Raw genomic sequence first — 17,363 nt, forward strand, 5'->3', positions numbered from 1 at the left:
GCACTGCTGTGCCCGGGGTGATGGCCAAAGCACAGCCCTGCGTGTGCCCAGCCCGGGGCTGTGCCCTGGGCCACGGCACCAGCAGCTCCTGGGGGCCTTGGCTGGCTCCCCTCACCCCCTCCATCACCTCTGCCCACCTCCAGCATGTGCAGAGAGGGATGGGATCTGGGGACAGCGGGGAAGAGGAGCTGGGAGCAATGGGAGCAGGTTGGTGCCTGTGCTGGTTTCTACACCCCTCTGCTGGGCAGCCAGCACAATCGCTAAGGAATGTGGCAGGGACCACAGGGAGAAGCCTGGCAGGAAAAGGAATAAAACCAACATGTTTTTAAAATGGAAATGCCAGGGGAAAAAACAACTTTTTTAATTCCCAGCGTGGAAGGTCACCACCAGAACTGTGGCCAAACAAACTGAAGTCCGTGTGAACATCCCTTGGCCCAGCTCTGCCTGAGGGGACAGAATTGATCTGAGATTTTCACCTGAGGAATCCCTGAAGGAAAAATAAGCTGGGAATCATTGCCTTGCTGTTCCAAATATTGGATATCTAGAAGACCTGCATAGGATTCATATTTAAAAAATATCACTCATCTTTTATATTCTTGTAAGGCAGCAGAGGCTGGGGATTTGGGCTTGGAAAGATCCGTTTTTAGTCTAAGCTGGGAAGAGGTTTCCCATGCATTCTGTGACTTTTCTGTCATGATTTACTCCCAGCTGGCAGCTCAGCCCTTCACAGCCACTTGATCACCCCAGTGGGACAGGGGAGAGAATAAAAATTAAGGGAAAAAAACCTCATGGATTGAGATAAGGACAATAGGGAAGTAAAATCCACACAGACAAGTAAAACAAACCAAGGAATTCATTCCCCGCTTCCCCAGGGCAGGCTCACCCATCCCTAGGACAGCAGGCTCCAGAATGGTAACATCACCGCTGGGGCAAGGAGCAGAACAGCCCCTGGCTCTGCCAGCCCTGCTCAACAACAACTAAAACACCCTTGTGTCATCAGGATTGTTTTCAGCACAAATCCAAAACTGGTACCAGCTACTGGGAAGAAAAATGGACTCCATCCCAGTGAAAAGAAGCATATTCCGCCCTTTATTCCATACCATTTATGTCATGTTCAGGTCCCACGGTATCCACACAAGCTTATAAAACACCAGCCCACTGCCCATCTTTTGATATCATTCCCCTAGTCTTTCGACCACGGTGTAAAATGTCCATAAAATGCCCACAAATGTCCACAAAGCGAGCATTCAGTTCATTTAGTCCATGCCTTTGGGCTCCATGGCACGGTGTCACTCAGGGCTGGAGAAGTGGTGTTTGTGGGGAGTTGCTGGGCACCCAAGGCAGCCCAGGTCAGGTCACTGCTGCCCTGCAACTGCTTCTTGTGTAGTTCCTCCACTGGTCCAGGTGGTTCCTGCTGTAGTAATTCCCATAACCTGCAACTCAAATCCTGGGTTATAACAATTTAAAGATATTTCCATGTCAATCTCCACCTCTTTTGGTGGACCTGACTATTGGGTTTAACACTGCAGTGAACTCTTCCCTCCTTCCCTGCCCTTGCTCCAGCTTGGATTTAATCACAGACTGGAGTCCCTTAGGGGTGTCCCTGCTCCAAGTGGAGCTTTATCCATGAGCCACAGTCTCCACAGGAATATACCTGCTGTGGCACGATTTATCCAGAACCAGCTCTGAGTTGCACCTGCTCCAGTGTGCCCTCATCCAGGGGCCACAACACCTGCAGAGACACACCTGCTCCAACATGGCATTATCTCTTGGGGTCCATGTCAAGTTTGACCCTGAGAATGTAAAAACCTTTTTCTCCCAGCCCATGCTGCCAAAGGAGTCTGGAATGCGCAGGGTCGGTTCTCAATGTTGTTTATTTTCTCTTAGCTAGAACATTCTTTCTCTGACCTGCTGAGCTCTGTCTGGCAGGTCGGCTGTGGCATTCTGTCTGCCCTCTAGGGTGGTGGTTACATTTTATACCAAAAACTACGAGTGCTATGTTTGCAACAATGTGCCAATATCTATCATTTATGTTGGACAGTGTGTCTCTACCTTAAAGCAGTAGAAAAGTGTCATCATCACAGCAAGATATGGAGGGCAAGAAGAAAAGAAGGAGATCAGGACACGCCCAAATCCCTCCATCTTGTCCCCTTGAACCCTTATTTTAAAACCCTAAAATTCTACTTTTTCACCCTGTGTTATTTCAACTATCACACTACTCAGACCCTTGTGGCTTGTAATTCCTCACACAAAGTTGGCAGCTTTTTCCACGGGCTACAATCAAAGCCACAGGTGTTTTTGACTTCGTGCCAGGGTCTCTGAGCCCCCTGCCAGGGTCTGGAGCCAGCCAGGGCAGCCAGAGGGATGTCTTGGGTTCCCACAATTATCCTCAGCCACATTCCCTTTGGGAGTGTGCTTCAACAGGGCCCTCCCCCTGCCTCCATCCCTCTGTGTGTGCTAATCCATGGCCAGTTTCAGGTGCTCCAGCATGGCATGTTCAAGGTGCACCTGCTGCAGCACGGACAGCACCAGCTGCCCTGAGATGTCCCTTCTCCAGAGTGGATTTATCCCTTTGGAGGCACAGCTTTTGCAGGATGGACATGCCCACAGCCACACACTTCCAGAAGTACCTGCCCTGGTGTGGAGTTATCAGACACTTTGGGGTATCCTATTCCTGTGTGGACTCATGCCCAGGTCCCAGCACCTCTGACTGGAGCTCACCTGGAGTCCCAACCTGCCCAGCCAGCCCAGCACAGATGCAGCAGCGGTGCCACATCTCCCTGGCTGTTCTCCAGGTGTTCCAGGCACAGCCCAGTGAGATGATCGGCACCACAGCCAGCAGGGAACGCCAAAAACTGCCACTAATGAGCACAAGACTGCAATCTGAGCGTGAGCCGAGCCCCCAGCAAGCACCAGAGCTGCCAATTAACAGCTCAACAGCACTCACTGCTATAGATTCCACCCAGCACATTCCAATGAACCTGTCACTATCTTGAACGCTTGGAACACCACAGCAGGCAGCAAAAAGGACTCCTGTGGGCTGCTGCACACACAGGCAAAGCAAACCAAGGGATTAATTCCCCACTTCCTATGGGCAGGGAGGTGCTCAGCCATGCCCAGGACAGTCAGGCTCCATCATGGTAACAGGGACTTGGGCAGATAATTGTCCTCACTCAGAATATCCCCCACTTCCTCTTTCTTCCCTGGCTTTACATTATGGTCTGGGATATCCCTGGGCTCAGCTGTGCTCAGCTGTCCACAGTGTCACCCCCCAGCTCCTTGTGCACTCCTCTTGCTGGGGGAGTGAGGAGCAGAAGAGCCCTGGCTGTGCCAGCCCTGCTCAGTAACTAAAGCACCTCTGAGTTATCAGCAGTTTCCAGCACAGATCCCAAGCACAGCCTACACCACCTACTCTGAGGAGAATTAACCCCACCCCAGCCCAAAGCAGCACCATGTTATTAACCCAGCAGTGTGCCAGCTGTGTCTAGACACTCCACATGGAGACACCAACTGATTTTCTGTACATACCTGTAGCAGAAGCTGACAGCCCTTTCATGCAATTCCCAAACTGAATAAAATGAGAAATCTGGGTTCAGAGTGCAATTAGTGCTTCTTGTGGGCACAGAATTTATGGAATTCCTCCTGAAGCCTTCTCAGGGGCAGGCAGGACCTCCTGCCTCCTCTACCTGGAGTACAGAGAGAATTTTGGCTGGAGTCTGTGACCATGTTGGAGATGCAGTACATCCACAAAACATCAGCTGCTGCTACTGGGCAGAGGAACAAACACTTTCAGAGCCCAAGGATACCCATTTCCCCCAGCATGTGTGAGCTTTAGCTGTACCAACACCCACTCTGAGCCGTGCTGGGAGCCCCTGCTCACATGGGGGGACCATGGGCGAATGAATCCATGGGCAGAAGAGAGAGCAGGAGTTTGAGACCAGCACAGCCCATGTGCATCTGTGCTTGGCTGCTCTCCTGCACCAGCCACTTCAAAGACCAAGCCCAGAGGGGACCCACAAGGCATAGGAGGACATTCCTCACATTTTGCAAAGGAAACAGTGGGGAAAATTCCCATTCCAGCTGTGCCGCACAGAAACAGTCACAGCCAGTTCAGCAGCTCTCTGTGTATGTGTCAGGGGGTCCCATTTTGACCCAAACCCAGGCTGGGATGGCTGTGAAGGAGGTGCTAAGGCACAGCAGATGGATGAGCTGCTTGACCAGGTCCTGGGATCTGGTAACATCACCTGAATGAGAGGCAGTTTTAGTTTGCTCCATGACTGGATACCAATAGCTTTTGGAGCTTTCATGTTTTAACAGGGCAGAGCACTTAAAATCCTTAGGAGCTGCAGCTGGAGAACTAAAAATCCATAGAAAAATCATTTGTTTGAAGCTCACTGATTTGCTGGGGCCTGTCTCTGAGACATTGCTTCTTTGTCCCTTTGCTTTCTTTCCCCCATATAATGGAAGAGAACATTATCCCCTGCAATGCTCCCTGATTCTGAATTTTGGAAAGAAAAAGCCATGTGCAAGGAGAAATGTGGTAAGAGACCCTTGTAGGCAGGGCCACACTTTCAGGTGCCAAAAGGACACCTCCTGCCCTCTACTCTGCCTCCATTCCCCACAGACACAAGGAAGATGAAGGTGAGACACCCAGGGATGATGGGAATGAACCCAACAGTGAAGCAATCCAGGAACACCTGAATTGAGTTGGGCCATTTTGCATGTGAATCCTTCTGGTGTTAGTGCTTATGGGCCCCCCAAGAGCAACTATGGGAAAAAGGGAGAAAACCTGCCCATTTTGCCTCTGGAGCAGGCCTCATGTTCAGAACTGGGTTCCCAGTCAGAGAAGTGTGACGAGAATGGGGTGATGGGAGAGGGAAGTGCAACAGAAATGGTTGGACATTTGACAGCAGCATCCTGAAACTCCAGTCTTGCAACACACAGCTGGTGGATTATAAATTCATAATTTGCATACTTTGAAATATTTTAATGAGCTACTCATATATGGCCATACCTGCTGCTGGAACGGCTGGAGAAAGAACAGGAATTTCACACTGAGGGCTCCTCTGACAACAGATTATAGGAAAAAATCACAAGCCAAATATTAGCCCCTAACAAGACAGACAAATTACATTGATATTTATATAGGACTAATAATAAAAGGCCTGTAGAAGGTTACCAGAGCTCTGCTTCATATAGCACAGATTATGATTAATTACAGATTCAAACCTTTGTTGCAAGAGATCAGAGCCTTTTGCCCTTAGGAGGGAAAAAGATGAATGTAATTTCTTCTTCTGACACTCCTCCCTCTTTCCACTGTGGCACAGAAACACCACAATACTCATCTGTCTTCATTTCTCTGAAGTGCCCAGGGAAAAGGAACAAAGGCTTGAACTACAGAGTTGCAGCTCCCACTTGTGAAGCTCCAGCTGACTTGGTGGAACAAACCATGAAACTCAGGTTTGGGATTTATGCTGAGTCCCAGGAGCACAAATCCCTCTGGGTGTGAGAAAAGCTGTGGATTTGGGCTGAGCCTGCTGTGTGCTCGTGGGTGTCAGGAACTGCCAATCAAGGGTCTAAAAACAACAGGGCACACAGAGAGAGGTCAGGCACTGATCCGGAAGGATGGAGAAGATAATTGGATCTTATCTGCATCTGCTCTGAGCAACTGCTGCCAGCCTGCCTGGACTGTGGGGGAGATGAGGTTCACCCCTGTGTCACTGTTTCACAGACAATTCTTGTGTTCCAGGATTTCCAACAGACCAAAAGAGAGTAAGACAGGACAAGGGTGAGGCTATCCTAATTACAGCCAAGGCTGGTCAGAGAGGTCCCTAAATGGCCTTGGAACAGGGGGAGGTTTTGCCATTCACCTTCTGGGCCCTAGGTTTGTCCTAATCCAGGACCAAGGTGGGAGAAAGCTAGAAGAAGAACAAACAATGTGAAAAACGCATCACTGATTATGGGGGACAAACACTGAAAAAAGAACAGGGGATTTGAGAAGGAAATATTTGCAAATGGCTTGAGAGGGCACTGGAGGAATATGTGGTACCAAGACTCTGAATTCCTTCTGAAGGACAGAAATTGAAAAACAAAACAAAAGGATGAGATCCTAACATGAATCCTCGCTTCTTTTCCTTGTGGCCTCAGCAAATCTCACTCTGCTGCCACCTGCCAGGGGCCTTGGGATGTTCCACCAGAGACAGCCATCACATTATCAGGGCCCCTGAAGCCTGAAAGACACAATAAACAGCCAGTGCTGGTGTATCAGCATCCCCTGGGCCATGGGACTCCTCATCCCGTGTGTCACATCCTCTGCATATTCCAAAGAGCACACGGTGCCCAGGCACTGATGTTTGCAGAAAGGAGCTCTGGCTGTGGAGCTGCTCTGGGGGCTGTGCTGGCCCAGCCCCAGGGAGGTGTCTGTGCTGAGATTCCGCTGGATCTGCTCACACACGAGCAGGAAGCAGGGAACTGGGTCTCCTTTTCCAATCTAGACACTCCCTGACACAGCAAACGCATTCCTAGTACTGTTTGTCCCTTTCCTGATCTGTCTCACTCTAGTCTTGTTTTGTTGCTGACTGGTCTGGGGATTTTTCTAACCTGACTTTGCTTTTGGGAGAGGGTTTGTTGGGTGGTCTTATTACAGGAGAACCAATTGCCTCATGTAATTTTGTTTGCCACCACCTGTGGTCCCAGGGTGGGCAGAGCCAAAGCCCAACTCTCTGTGTGCACAAAACCCAGCCTGGAAGCACAGGGCTGTGCTCATTCCTGCTCTGTAAGGTCCTGAGCTGAACGGGCTGCATTTCATCCACCTCCAGGGCACAGCAATGGGATGTTCCCCCCAGAAAAGGTGCTGATGTAAACACCAGCTGAGGGCTCAGAGCTCAGAGGTTGCATGGATGGCACTTTTGCCATCAAGAATTTATTTTTCCCTGTTGGAACAGGGAAAGAAACTTCTTATACTGAGAAGCAGAGATGTTGAAATGAGCATCATCACCCACGAGAGAGCAGCTTTTATGGGCTATGAAAACAGCACTGAAGGGCAGATATTTGGAGAAAGGCAGCTCCTCAGGGCTCTGGTCCTGAAGGACACCCATCTGCAGGGAAGCCCTTAAAACCAGGTCGAGTTTTCCTCTTTATCCTTGGACATTACTCCAGGCTTTCACACTGCCTTCACCAGGCACAGAATGGTTTAGCTACACCTGTCTAATGGGGTTGCTTCCAGTGGGTTTTACAGGCAGCTCCATAGGTGCCAGCACAGACAATTCCAGGTGAATGCCCCATCAAGGGTTTTTAAATTTGTGCCAAGGAGTCATTTCCTGAGGAGAACAGGAGTGGAAAATAACAGAATCCAACTATGGTGGGGAGAGGAGCTTTGGGACTAGGCGTTACAACCTGCAGTTATCCCAAAGGAGACACAAATTACTTAAATAATGGGGTTTTCTACATCTTAAGTTTTTGGTAGAATTCATCCTTAGTTCTGTGTATGCCCAGTCAGTGCAATGGTGTTGCTGCCCAGAGGAGAGGCTCAGAGACACTGTGACACTTTAGTAATAAACAGTTTTCCCATTTACCAGTTTCTGAGAAAGCTCTGGTGTTTCAGAGCTTGTTCTCCAACAGAACAGCCAAATATGGAAAATCCTGACTGTGAGCTATGTCCCAACAGCTCCAGGAGAGCTTTAATTTCTGTAGGTTCAGGGACAAAATACAACATATCTCGTACTGTTCCTCTCTGTGTTCGGCTATTCAGGACTTAGAAAAGGCTTTTTCAATGTTCTACATAGAGATGTGTAATGGACAAATTTACAAGTCAGAATACCTAGATATTGTAGGAAAAAAAATAATACAGAAACTTTTAAATTAGTTGCTGTAATTGCACACAGAAAACACCCCACAAATTTGCAAAATCATTCAAGCCCTTTCCACTTTAACAGGTCACTCACTGCCTGTTGCACTCGTGCATCAAGCTTGTATTAAATGAAAAACACCTAAGACTTGATAGATTCTCCCAGTTCTGTATCTCAAACTCAGCAGTTGCTTTGTTACAGATTCACTCAGGGCAGCACCCTGGAAAGGGAAGGCAGTGGTGGTGCCCTGGGCTGTCACAGGCACCGATTTTCCAGCATGGAAGCATGAGAACGCAAGCTGCTTTTAAAATAGCTGGCAAAAATCCTGGAGTAGGACTAAATGTGGCCTTTTTATTATTTTGATTATGTAGTATGCAACATAAAAAATGTTATCTGCATTTGAATAGAAATGCTTATATAAAATCTAAATATTTAATGTAATACAATATAATAATTAGATATGTAAAAGTTTGTCTCAAATATACAAATCATAGTGTACGCTACAACTACTTTGAATGTAAAGCCCAGCAGACTGTAAGAGTGCATATATCCACATATTAAGAGGATTTTTATCAACAGATTGGGAGAATTTTCCTAATTCAGAACATTTAAGGGAAGTCAGGACACACTCTTGGTGACTCCAGGCAGATATTTGGGATTCTCTTGTGCAGCTGTGCCTGGAAGGGACTCCACATACAAAGTCCTTGGGGTAACCTGGGCTTTCAGGAGGCTGTGACAGGGCTCTGTGGGATGGATCCTGGGGCTCTCTTGGACTTTCCTTCTGGGCTGATTCTGTCTCTGAAGGAGAACCAGTGCCTCAGAACACTGGAAGAACAGAACCTGGTGCTGAAAAATCGTGTGTCTCGGTTATTTTCTGCTCTTAAGCAGGCAGAGCAGCTCTGTTCTGAGCATAGGAGACAAATGCAGGAGCTCAACACCCAGGTAAGCTGTGCAGTGGCATCCTCTTCTCCAGGGACACACAGCAGCACCTTTGGCTTGGAGGCCCCAACCTCTTTCCCCTCCCGGCAGCATCCACAGCTGCCGTGTTCTGCCCGGGGCTGCTGCGGCACCCTGAGGCCCAGGCTGGATCTGGTGTCTGCTGCCGAAGTTTTGCACCGTTCTCTCCCGGCTCCCAGCAGGAAATCTGGGAGGGGAAGCAGCAGCAGCCTCCTCTGGAGCTTCTCCGTCCCTCTGTTAGCAGTGTTGTCCCAGACAGAGTTGGTGCCTGTGCCAGCACTGAGCAATGTGGGGACACAGAGGTGGCTGTGGCAGGCTGGGCAGGGCACTTCCAGCGCAGCCATCTCAGCTGCTGTTCAGAGCTGCAGCCTCAAGGATGCCCATTGCCTCCCTTTCCCTCTTTTCTCTACATTTGTCTCCATTGGAACCCTTGCTTCTGTGCCTTCTGGTTTTGGCATGGTTTTTGCCTGAAATAATTTCTCCTTTGTTCCTCTCCCTACTGTGCACTATGCGGCCTCAGGAGCAGCCCTGTCCCTGAGGCTCTGTGCATCCTTCTTCCAGATGCAGGCCATGCTGCTGGCAGAGATAGAGAAGACAGCTCAGCAGGCAACTGAAGAGAAGCAGCTGATGGAAACTGAGGTGTCTGAGCTGCGTGTGAGGCTCCAGAGCTCTGAGGAAAGAGCAGAGGCCATGGCCACACAGTGTAAGGCCATGGAGCAGGGGCTGAGGAAGACACAGGCTCAGAGGGACAATCTCAGAGCCTACAATCAGGAGCTGCTGAAACAGCTGGAGCACATTGAGCAAGGTACAGCTTCTCCTCCCCCAGCCACTGCCCCACCCTGTCCCACCTGCAAGGATCTTGCTGATGCCTTGCAGAGGAAAAGTGCCCAGAGATGTCAGAGAGGGAAAACAGCCAGCAGGAAATTTATCCCTCCAAGTGCCAGTGAAAGCTTTTTTCTTGAGAAGGATGCTGTGGCTTGCAGAGCCATCTGGCTGTGGTAGGGCTGATCCTGGGCTGGAGCCTTTCAGGTGCTGTGTCTCTGTTAAGGAGCTGCAGCTGGATGCCTCAGCTTGATTCCCCCAAATTCCAGGCCCTGCCAGAGCCTCCAGGCCATTGGCCTCTCTGAGCAGGGCTGCACAGGCATCCCCTCTCCTTTGTCCCTCTTGGATTGCTCCCTCTGCACAAGACCAAGAGCAAACACACTTTCCTAGCCCTCTGAACCTTGCCCCTTTCATTCCTGCTTTTTTCTCTGCCTGGAAGTTTCCTTCATTTCTGTCAGCTTTGGAGCCCTTGTGTGCTCAGGGCCTGTCAAACACCGGCAGGCAGAGAAGACAGTGCTGTTGTCTCTGCAGGATGCACATCAGTGTGTCTTTGCTTTGCTTGTCCCCTTCTCCTTCCCTTCCCTGCTGCAGATTGGTGGAAGACACAACTCAAGTACCTTTCTCGAGAAAATGCCCTGGAGAAAGAGGCCACTGAAAGACAGGAAGAGGCTGTGACTCTTCGTCAGGAGGTGGCATCTCTGAAGAAGAAATTGGAGAACCTGGAGAAGGAAAGGAAGGATGTGCTGGTAAGATTGGCAGATGCCACAGAGGGCCAATTCCTAGCTATGTTTGGACCTTGTGGTGATAGTTCTAAGGAGCAGACTTTTTCAGTTAAACTTTTCTAACTGCATTCTTCTGAATAAGGAGGAGATGTTGTAGTCATGCCAAAGGCAGTTAATGCTGAAGCTGCTGATTTTCCTCCATGCTGGGCTTCTGTTCCCTAGAAGCTTTAGTTCTCAATCTCCACACTCTCTCTATGGCCATTGCATGGTTTGGGGAATTCCTTGTGTCCAAACCCATGTTCACATTTCTAAATATCTGAAAGGGAAGGTGAGAAGACCAAGACTGCTGTTAATAGAAAGGTGTTTGGCCTTGGCCATCTGAGAGCAGCCAGTGGGGAGAGAAGAGAGGAAAGCCGAGTGCTGATCCACACCAGGACGTGTGCCTGCAAGGGGAGAACTCGTCCTGAGTGGCAGCAGAGAATGACAGACTGATCTGGCCATTGCTGCTCCAAGAGAGGGCAGTGGGGCTCTCGGGGATGGGGCCATGGAAACTCTACACAGGAGAGGTGGAACAGCACTCCTGGCAGCCCAGCCCCAGGGAAGGAAATGCTGGGGGTGTTTGCTCTTGCCTTCCTCCCTGATGGAGAGCATGTCCTCGTGGCACTGCCTAAATCCTGCTTAGCATGGACTTGAAATCGTGGCTGCAGTTCTGGCAGCTCCTGCCCAAAGGAGCGCTGGAGTGGAGCTGCAAGAGGTCGGGGAAGGGCGGAAAGGAAGCTGGGACAGGGAGCGAGGGGCAGTTTGTGCCCTGTTCCTGCCCCTGCAGCAGCAGCGCGCCCGCGGGGCTCTGTGCCACCGCCGCCTGAGGCGCCGCGCGCTGACAGCGCATGCGCAGACCCGCGCGCAGCTCCCGCTGGACCCGCGCGCGCACAGCGCTCAACCAGCGCGCCCCGAGCACGCGCGGCGGCGCGGTGACGTCAGTGCACGCCCCGCCTCCTACTATAAAAGCGGCGGCGGCTGGCGGGCGCCATTGTGGTGCGCCAGGCCCGGCCGTGCGGAGCCGGCCCGCAGCGCCTCCGCCCTTCACGCCGCCAGCGCTGTCGCTCCTTCTCTCTCTTTCTCTCTCTGTCTCTTTTCCTTTCCCTTCCTCTTCCTCCTCCTCCTTCTCTCCTTTCCTCTCCCTCCCCTCCTCTCCCCCGCCGCCGCGGACATGCCGCGCGTCTACATCGGCCGCTTGAGCTACCACGTCCGGGAGAAGGACATCCAGCGCTTCTTCAGCGGCTACGGCCGCCTGCTCGAGGTCGATCTCAAAAACGGGTGAGCGCCGTTGGTCCGTCCGCGCTGCCGAGGCCCCGGGCCGGCCGGGCCCGTCCATGTCGCGGCCGTGCCGCGTGGCGCCGGCGCAAGATGGCGGCGGGGGGAGCGGAGCGGAGCGGAGCGGCTCGCACGGGGCTCTGTGCGCCCGCCGCCGCCTTACCGCGCCTTTCTTCCCTGCCCAGCTACGGCTTCGTGGAGTTCGAGGACTCCCGCGACGCCGACGATGCCGTGTACGAGCTGAACGGGAAGGACCTGTGCGGGGAGCGGGTTATCGTGGAGCACGCCCGCGGCCCCCGCCGCGACAGGGACGGCTACAGCTACAGCAGCCGCAGTGAGTCCGGGCCCGGCCCTCCCCGAGGGGCTCGGGGCGGCGGCGGGCAGGGCCGGGGGCAGGCAGGGCTCGGCTGGCACCGAGCCCCGGGTTCGGGTGGGGGAGGTCGTTAGCGGGGGGTACCCGGTGCACCGCTGGGGCTGCAGCGTTTTCCTCAGCACCAGCGGTGCCCTCGGGTATCCCGGAGCAGTTGTGGCTGCCGAATCGCGGCCTCCTAGAAAGGGTTTGCTCTGCTAATTAACGGCTCCAGTATTCCTGGGAGCATTTAGATGTGACAGCGATGTTGCATCAGTAATGTTAGTGTATAAATTATCGTTGTGTAACGGGGGCCCAGCTGTGAACTTTGACGTGATTGATTCGGTTGGATATATGGGAGGGGCGGGGGGAGGTTTTGGAGCAGGAATCTGTTGTGCTGAAGGGGGGGCGGGTTTTGTAAATATTTCTGTGCTCAGCTCGCTTGTGTAGCTTCTTGAGCCGAGCTGTGTAGAGCTTGAACGGCCTAGTACTGTAACTAAAAGTACTAAGGTTGATTTTTCGTTGGTGTTTGGAATCGTGGTGTTGGGGGGGGTGGGTTTTTGTCTTTTTAAAAAAATCAAATGTATGTTGTTTTAAAATTGTTGCATGTTCAATTCAAACTTTTTAACAAGTCCTTGATGTTTCAATTTAAAAGTGACCAGTGGGGCTGAGGCTGTGTCCACTGAGGCTAAGATGACTGCCTTTCCTGGCCATGGCTTTTCCATACATTGTGTGACCCTTGCCCTATGACCCTTTGGCTGACCTTACCGGAAGCCATGACGACAGCAGCCTTTTGCCATTAGACGCAGGGTGATGGTGAGGATTCCAAGGGTTAGACAAAACTGGTTAAACTGAACTAGGTGACTGTTACCTTGCGTGTTTTGTGGCCAATCCACCACCAAAAACCTCATACTGTGATGTAAGTACTTAGTGTAACTAGTAAACGTTTTTGTAAAATGTAGAAATGCATGTAATCAGTTAAGTTTTATATTTTACAATGTTCTGTAAAATAAAACTTAGCAAGGTGAATCTAATAAGGAGCAGTCACTCTCTAACAGATCTTAGGAGCACAGACTTGTAGGATGTTAGTCTGTTTGATTTGCCATTAATATAGATCATGGCAAAATTGCAAAGTTTATTGGAGGCTTAGCGAAATAAAGTCCTACTCCAGTAAATATGACTGTTAAACTAACTTTTTCAGAACATTGAGCTTCCTTCGTGCTAGGAGACAACCTAACTTTGTTTCTTTGTACAATCAAGGTGGGGGTGGTGGCGGATATAGCAGTCGGAGACAGTCGGGACGAGATAAATACGGACCGCCCGTTCGTACAGAGTTCAGGCTGATTGTTGAGAACCTTTCCAGTCGCTGTAGTTGGCAGGATTTAAAAGTAGGTATTGATGTTCTGTGTGGAGTCTGTTGTGAATATCAGGAAGCAATGGCTTCCTTTATTAGCAGTGTTGATTTTGTTGCAGTAGAATAATTTGAAAGTGTTTGTGCACATTGCGTGCTGCTGGCACAGCCCCCCCATTCTGTAGCTGCCCTGTGCTCCCTGCAGGATTTCATGAGGCAGGCTGGGGAGGTGACCTATGCAGATGCCCACAAAGAACGTACAAATGAAGGAGTGATCGAGTTCCGGTCATACTCGGATATGAAGCGTGCCCTGGACAAGCTGGATGGCACAGAGATAAATGGCAGGAAGATCAGGCTGGTGGAGGACAAGCCACGCTCCAGCCACAGGCGATCCTACTCCGGCAGCAGGTCCAGGTAACTCGGGGGACACACTGGTCACTGCAGCAAAAGTGGTTACAATCAGCCTGGGGATGGGTGCCCTACCTGCAGCAGTTACCTTCAGCTCATGGCTTAGGAATAGGAGGAGGCCTCAGTGTAGAAGGAAATATTTTACATCATACAGCAGAGCCAGGTTTGAGCAGTTTTTCCACGTGTGAAACCTCAGATGTGATTCACTAGCAGTATGTTGAAGCCACCCTGGTAGGACCACCCTTGCTCTTGAGAAGTTCTGTAGCAGCTTTTCTCTGTTAGATTATGCTGCTAGATAGCACAGTGTATTAGGTGCAATCAGGAAGATTTTCCTGTGAGGATAGATTTCCCAGAGAAGCTGTGGCTGCCCCTGGATCCCTGGAAGTGACCAAGGCCAGGTTGGACAGGGCTTGGAGCAACCTGGTGTAGGAAATAGATTTGTAGAGAATTTTTAAAGTTTAATAGAAGGTTTATATAATATGTATGTAATCACCTGGGGTAGTGGAAGGTGTCCCTGCCCATGGCAGGGGCTGGAACAAGGTGATGTTTAAGATCCCTTCCATCATATACTTGATGATGGAGGGCACAACCAGGCCAAGAGAAAGGGAATGACATTTTAAATGTCTGCAGGTCACGATCCAGGAGACGGTCTAGAAGCAGAAGTCGGAGGAGTCGGAGCAGCCGCAGCAGATCCCGTAGTGTCTCCAAAAGCCGTTCCCGGTAAGTGCCTCAGTGTTAGCGCTGCCAGTGCAGGAGCTCCCTCACTGACAGGTGTTTACAGCTGCTGGGAGTGCAGTGCAGGCCATACAGAATAAACTCTCTCTCTCTTTGAAAGATCTAAATCCAGGTCACGAAGCAAAGACCGCTCCCGTTCCCGATCGAAAAGCAGGAAGTCCAGATCAAAGAGCAAATCCAAACCCAAGTCTGACAGGGGTTCACGCTCGCACAGCAGATCCAAGGAGAAGTCTGAGAAGTCCCGGTCCAGATCCAGGTCCAGGTCTCGATCTCCCAAAGAAAATGGTAAAGGGGATGCTAAGTCTAAGTCCAGGTCCAGGAGCAGGTCTCGCTCCAACTCGCCGCAGCAGCAGCCATCTGCAAAGGCTCGCTCCGAGTCGCCGCCCAAAAGAGCCGCGTCCAGGTCCCGCTCCAGGTCTCGCTCAAAGTCCCGCTCACGATCGAGATCCAGTTCAAGAGATTAGGACTACAAGTCTCCTCTCACCTTGCACACTTACGGAACATTTTCCTACCTGTCAGGCCATTAGTGTTATGTTAGTACTTCAGAAGTTGGGTTTTTTGCTCGCAGGAGTGAATGGCCTAAGAACTAAGGCATAAGGCATAAAGGTTTAATTTGTATCCAAGATTTGACAATACCAGGTGGAATGGTGGTACAAAGCAGGAAGAGTCCCCATTTTGTAGAAATTGAGCTGAAAGTTTGATTTTATAGCATTTCTGCAGGAGTAACTTAACTACTCTTTAATGCAAAGTGGTTTTTATATTAAAAATAAACTGAATATAAACAGGCTTAAATATGGGCTTTTTGAAAGTATCCTTTTTTCCTATTTTTTTTCATGGCATTAGAACTATGGGTGTCATTAGTTTCATAGGTTTCAGCTTGCTGCCAAAGGCAGGATTGCCTTGCTGGGCAGGTCACACAGTTTATCTTAATTTTGGAAGCAGTCAGCAAACTGTATAAACCAGTAACAGTACTAGGAAGATTTAAGACCAGCAATAAATTCAAGTTGGAGGACTTAGGTTGTACCTTGACTTGCCAAAATAACATTCCCCTCGAACTGAGACTGTATTAAAGGTAACAAAGGTACTCTGGAACCTGTATCCTACAGTATTGCTGAAAACCCCTTTGTTCCAGACTTGAAAAGAATAAAAACTTTCTTGCTTGAATCTCAAGTGTCACTGTTGTCAGACACGAAGGTGTCTCTTGGCTGTGGTCCAAGTCGTTAGTATGCTGTTTGGTTTGTCAGCCTCTGAATCCCCATTGGACATGAAACCCAGGTAAAGAAATCTGTCTTCCCTCACCTTTGACTCACTTATGTTAATGTTTTGCTTCAGACTAGGAGAAGTATAATCCTCTTGTGTGTAGGTCCGAACTTTATTGGAAATGTATTCTCTTGGAGCTAGAGTTCTAGTTTTAACAAAGGCTTTGCTAAACCACAGTTGCCAGTTCACTTAAATTGTGGAATAAGATTCATCCCAAAAAATCCCCTTTATAGTTAAATTGATTTTTGTAACATGCAGTAGCAAATATTAGAACTGCCTTGTACTCTTTATACAATGTGTAGTTTGACTTGTATAAAATTAAATTGGTGACTCAGACTCTTGTGTTCATTGCAGTGAAATGGGATTCTTGTTCTGCCTTGTGCTGGGGAAATCACAACATACCCTTCTTTTATGGAAAAAAAGCTACTTTGGTTTAGTGAAAGACTTGGTAGCTCTTGACAGGCTCTTGGTGGTGTGCTTGAAACAGCACGAGCTCTTTGTGTCCCCATGTGTCACCTTGTTCTTTCTGCAGGTGTGGCTGGGTGTGACAGCTGCACCTCTGGTCCCAAGTTACACATTTGCCCAGAGGAATTGGGTCAGCACAGGGCACATGTGAAATGTGACTTAATGCCAACTTGTCTTTGCTGGAATTCCTTTATCCTGTAAACAATTCTGAAATTCAGTTTCTCACCTGATGACATCTGAAAAGCTGCATTTTGCCTGTTGCAGGTGAGTGTCTGTGCTGGTGGCAGAGGGAGTCCCAGGGAGAGTGGTCAGGTCTGAGCTCACTCCTGGAACCTGGAGTGGTTCCATGCTTGGTGTTGCCATGAGATCAGGTTATCAGCCTGGGTGCTGCAGTGTTATCTGTGCCTGACCCTGGTGGTAATTAGTGATAAGGAGTTCTGGGGTTAAATTGGAGCTGCTTGCTAAGGGTAGTGTATTTTAACATGAGTACAAAAATGGTGTCGCAGTATTGATTACTGCAGGATCTCAGGTGGGAGGGAGTACTAGGTGCTTCCTAAGGAATTCACACTGGGCAAGAATGGTTCAGTTCAGGTTTACAGCCTAAGATACACATAGTTGAGTTAAGCTGCTTTGGTTATACTTCTGATTATGGAATAGGTCAGACTTGAGCAGGAAGTGCTCCTCTTTGTAAAACAACTTCACAGAGAACTCTGCTAAAATACATGTCACACTCAAGGATTGAGCTTGGAGCGGGGTAAGTTGAATGTGCATATTCCCAGTATGCGTGATAACAAGACGTTGACCATTACTTTTTTGTAGATACAATCCCTTCTTTTTGAATCTGACCCCAGTGCCAACCCAAGATGTCCTGGCCACTCCGAGGCCGTGGGCACCCCAGCCTTGGTCAGGAATGCAGAGATGGCTCCTAACCAGCTGCACTCAGCTTTTTGAGCCAAGCCTGCAGTGACAGGGGCTGTGTTTTCAGTCCTCCTTATTCATGAATTACAGGGAGGGGGCAGATTGTGTTTAACCCATTTACTTAAAATACTCCTTTAAATATCAAGATTTCTTTCGGTGTTACTGGAGCCACATTGTCTGTCTCGTTTGGCTGCTGCCCTGCACTGTGCAAATGA

The 17,363-nt window shown here is 49.8% G+C and overlaps 1 protein-coding gene and 1 long non-coding RNA gene across 2 annotated transcripts; one reads left to right on the top strand and one right to left on the bottom strand.

The window, feature by feature from the left end:
* Positions 1-1,060: 1,060 nt before the first annotated feature.
* Positions 1,061-10,358, bottom strand: LOC140680384 (uncharacterized). Its single transcript, XR_012051582.1, has 2 exons — positions 3,529-10,358; positions 1,061-1,433 (listed from the first exon to the last, which is right to left on the bottom strand). It is a non-coding gene; the product is annotated as an uncharacterized lncRNA (long non-coding RNA).
* A 1,001-nt stretch (positions 10,359-11,359) lies between these two features.
* On the top strand, positions 11,360-16,101 carry SRSF6 (serine and arginine rich splicing factor 6). Its single transcript, XM_002195699.7, has 6 exons — positions 11,360-11,665; positions 11,848-11,996; positions 13,272-13,399; positions 13,568-13,776; positions 14,401-14,490; positions 14,606-16,101. Exons 1-6 carry the CDS (start codon positions 11,559-11,561, stop codon positions 14,967-14,969), a joined length of 1,047 nt encoding a protein of 348 aa, XP_002195735.2. The 5' UTR covers positions 11,360-11,558; the 3' UTR covers positions 14,970-16,101.
* Positions 16,102-17,363: the final 1,262 nt, after the last annotated feature.

This window comes from Taeniopygia guttata, chromosome 20, assembly GCF_048771995.1.
Source record: "Taeniopygia guttata chromosome 20, bTaeGut7.mat, whole genome shotgun sequence".
Taxonomy (NCBI): Eukaryota; Metazoa; Chordata; class Aves; order Passeriformes; family Estrildidae; genus Taeniopygia; species Taeniopygia guttata.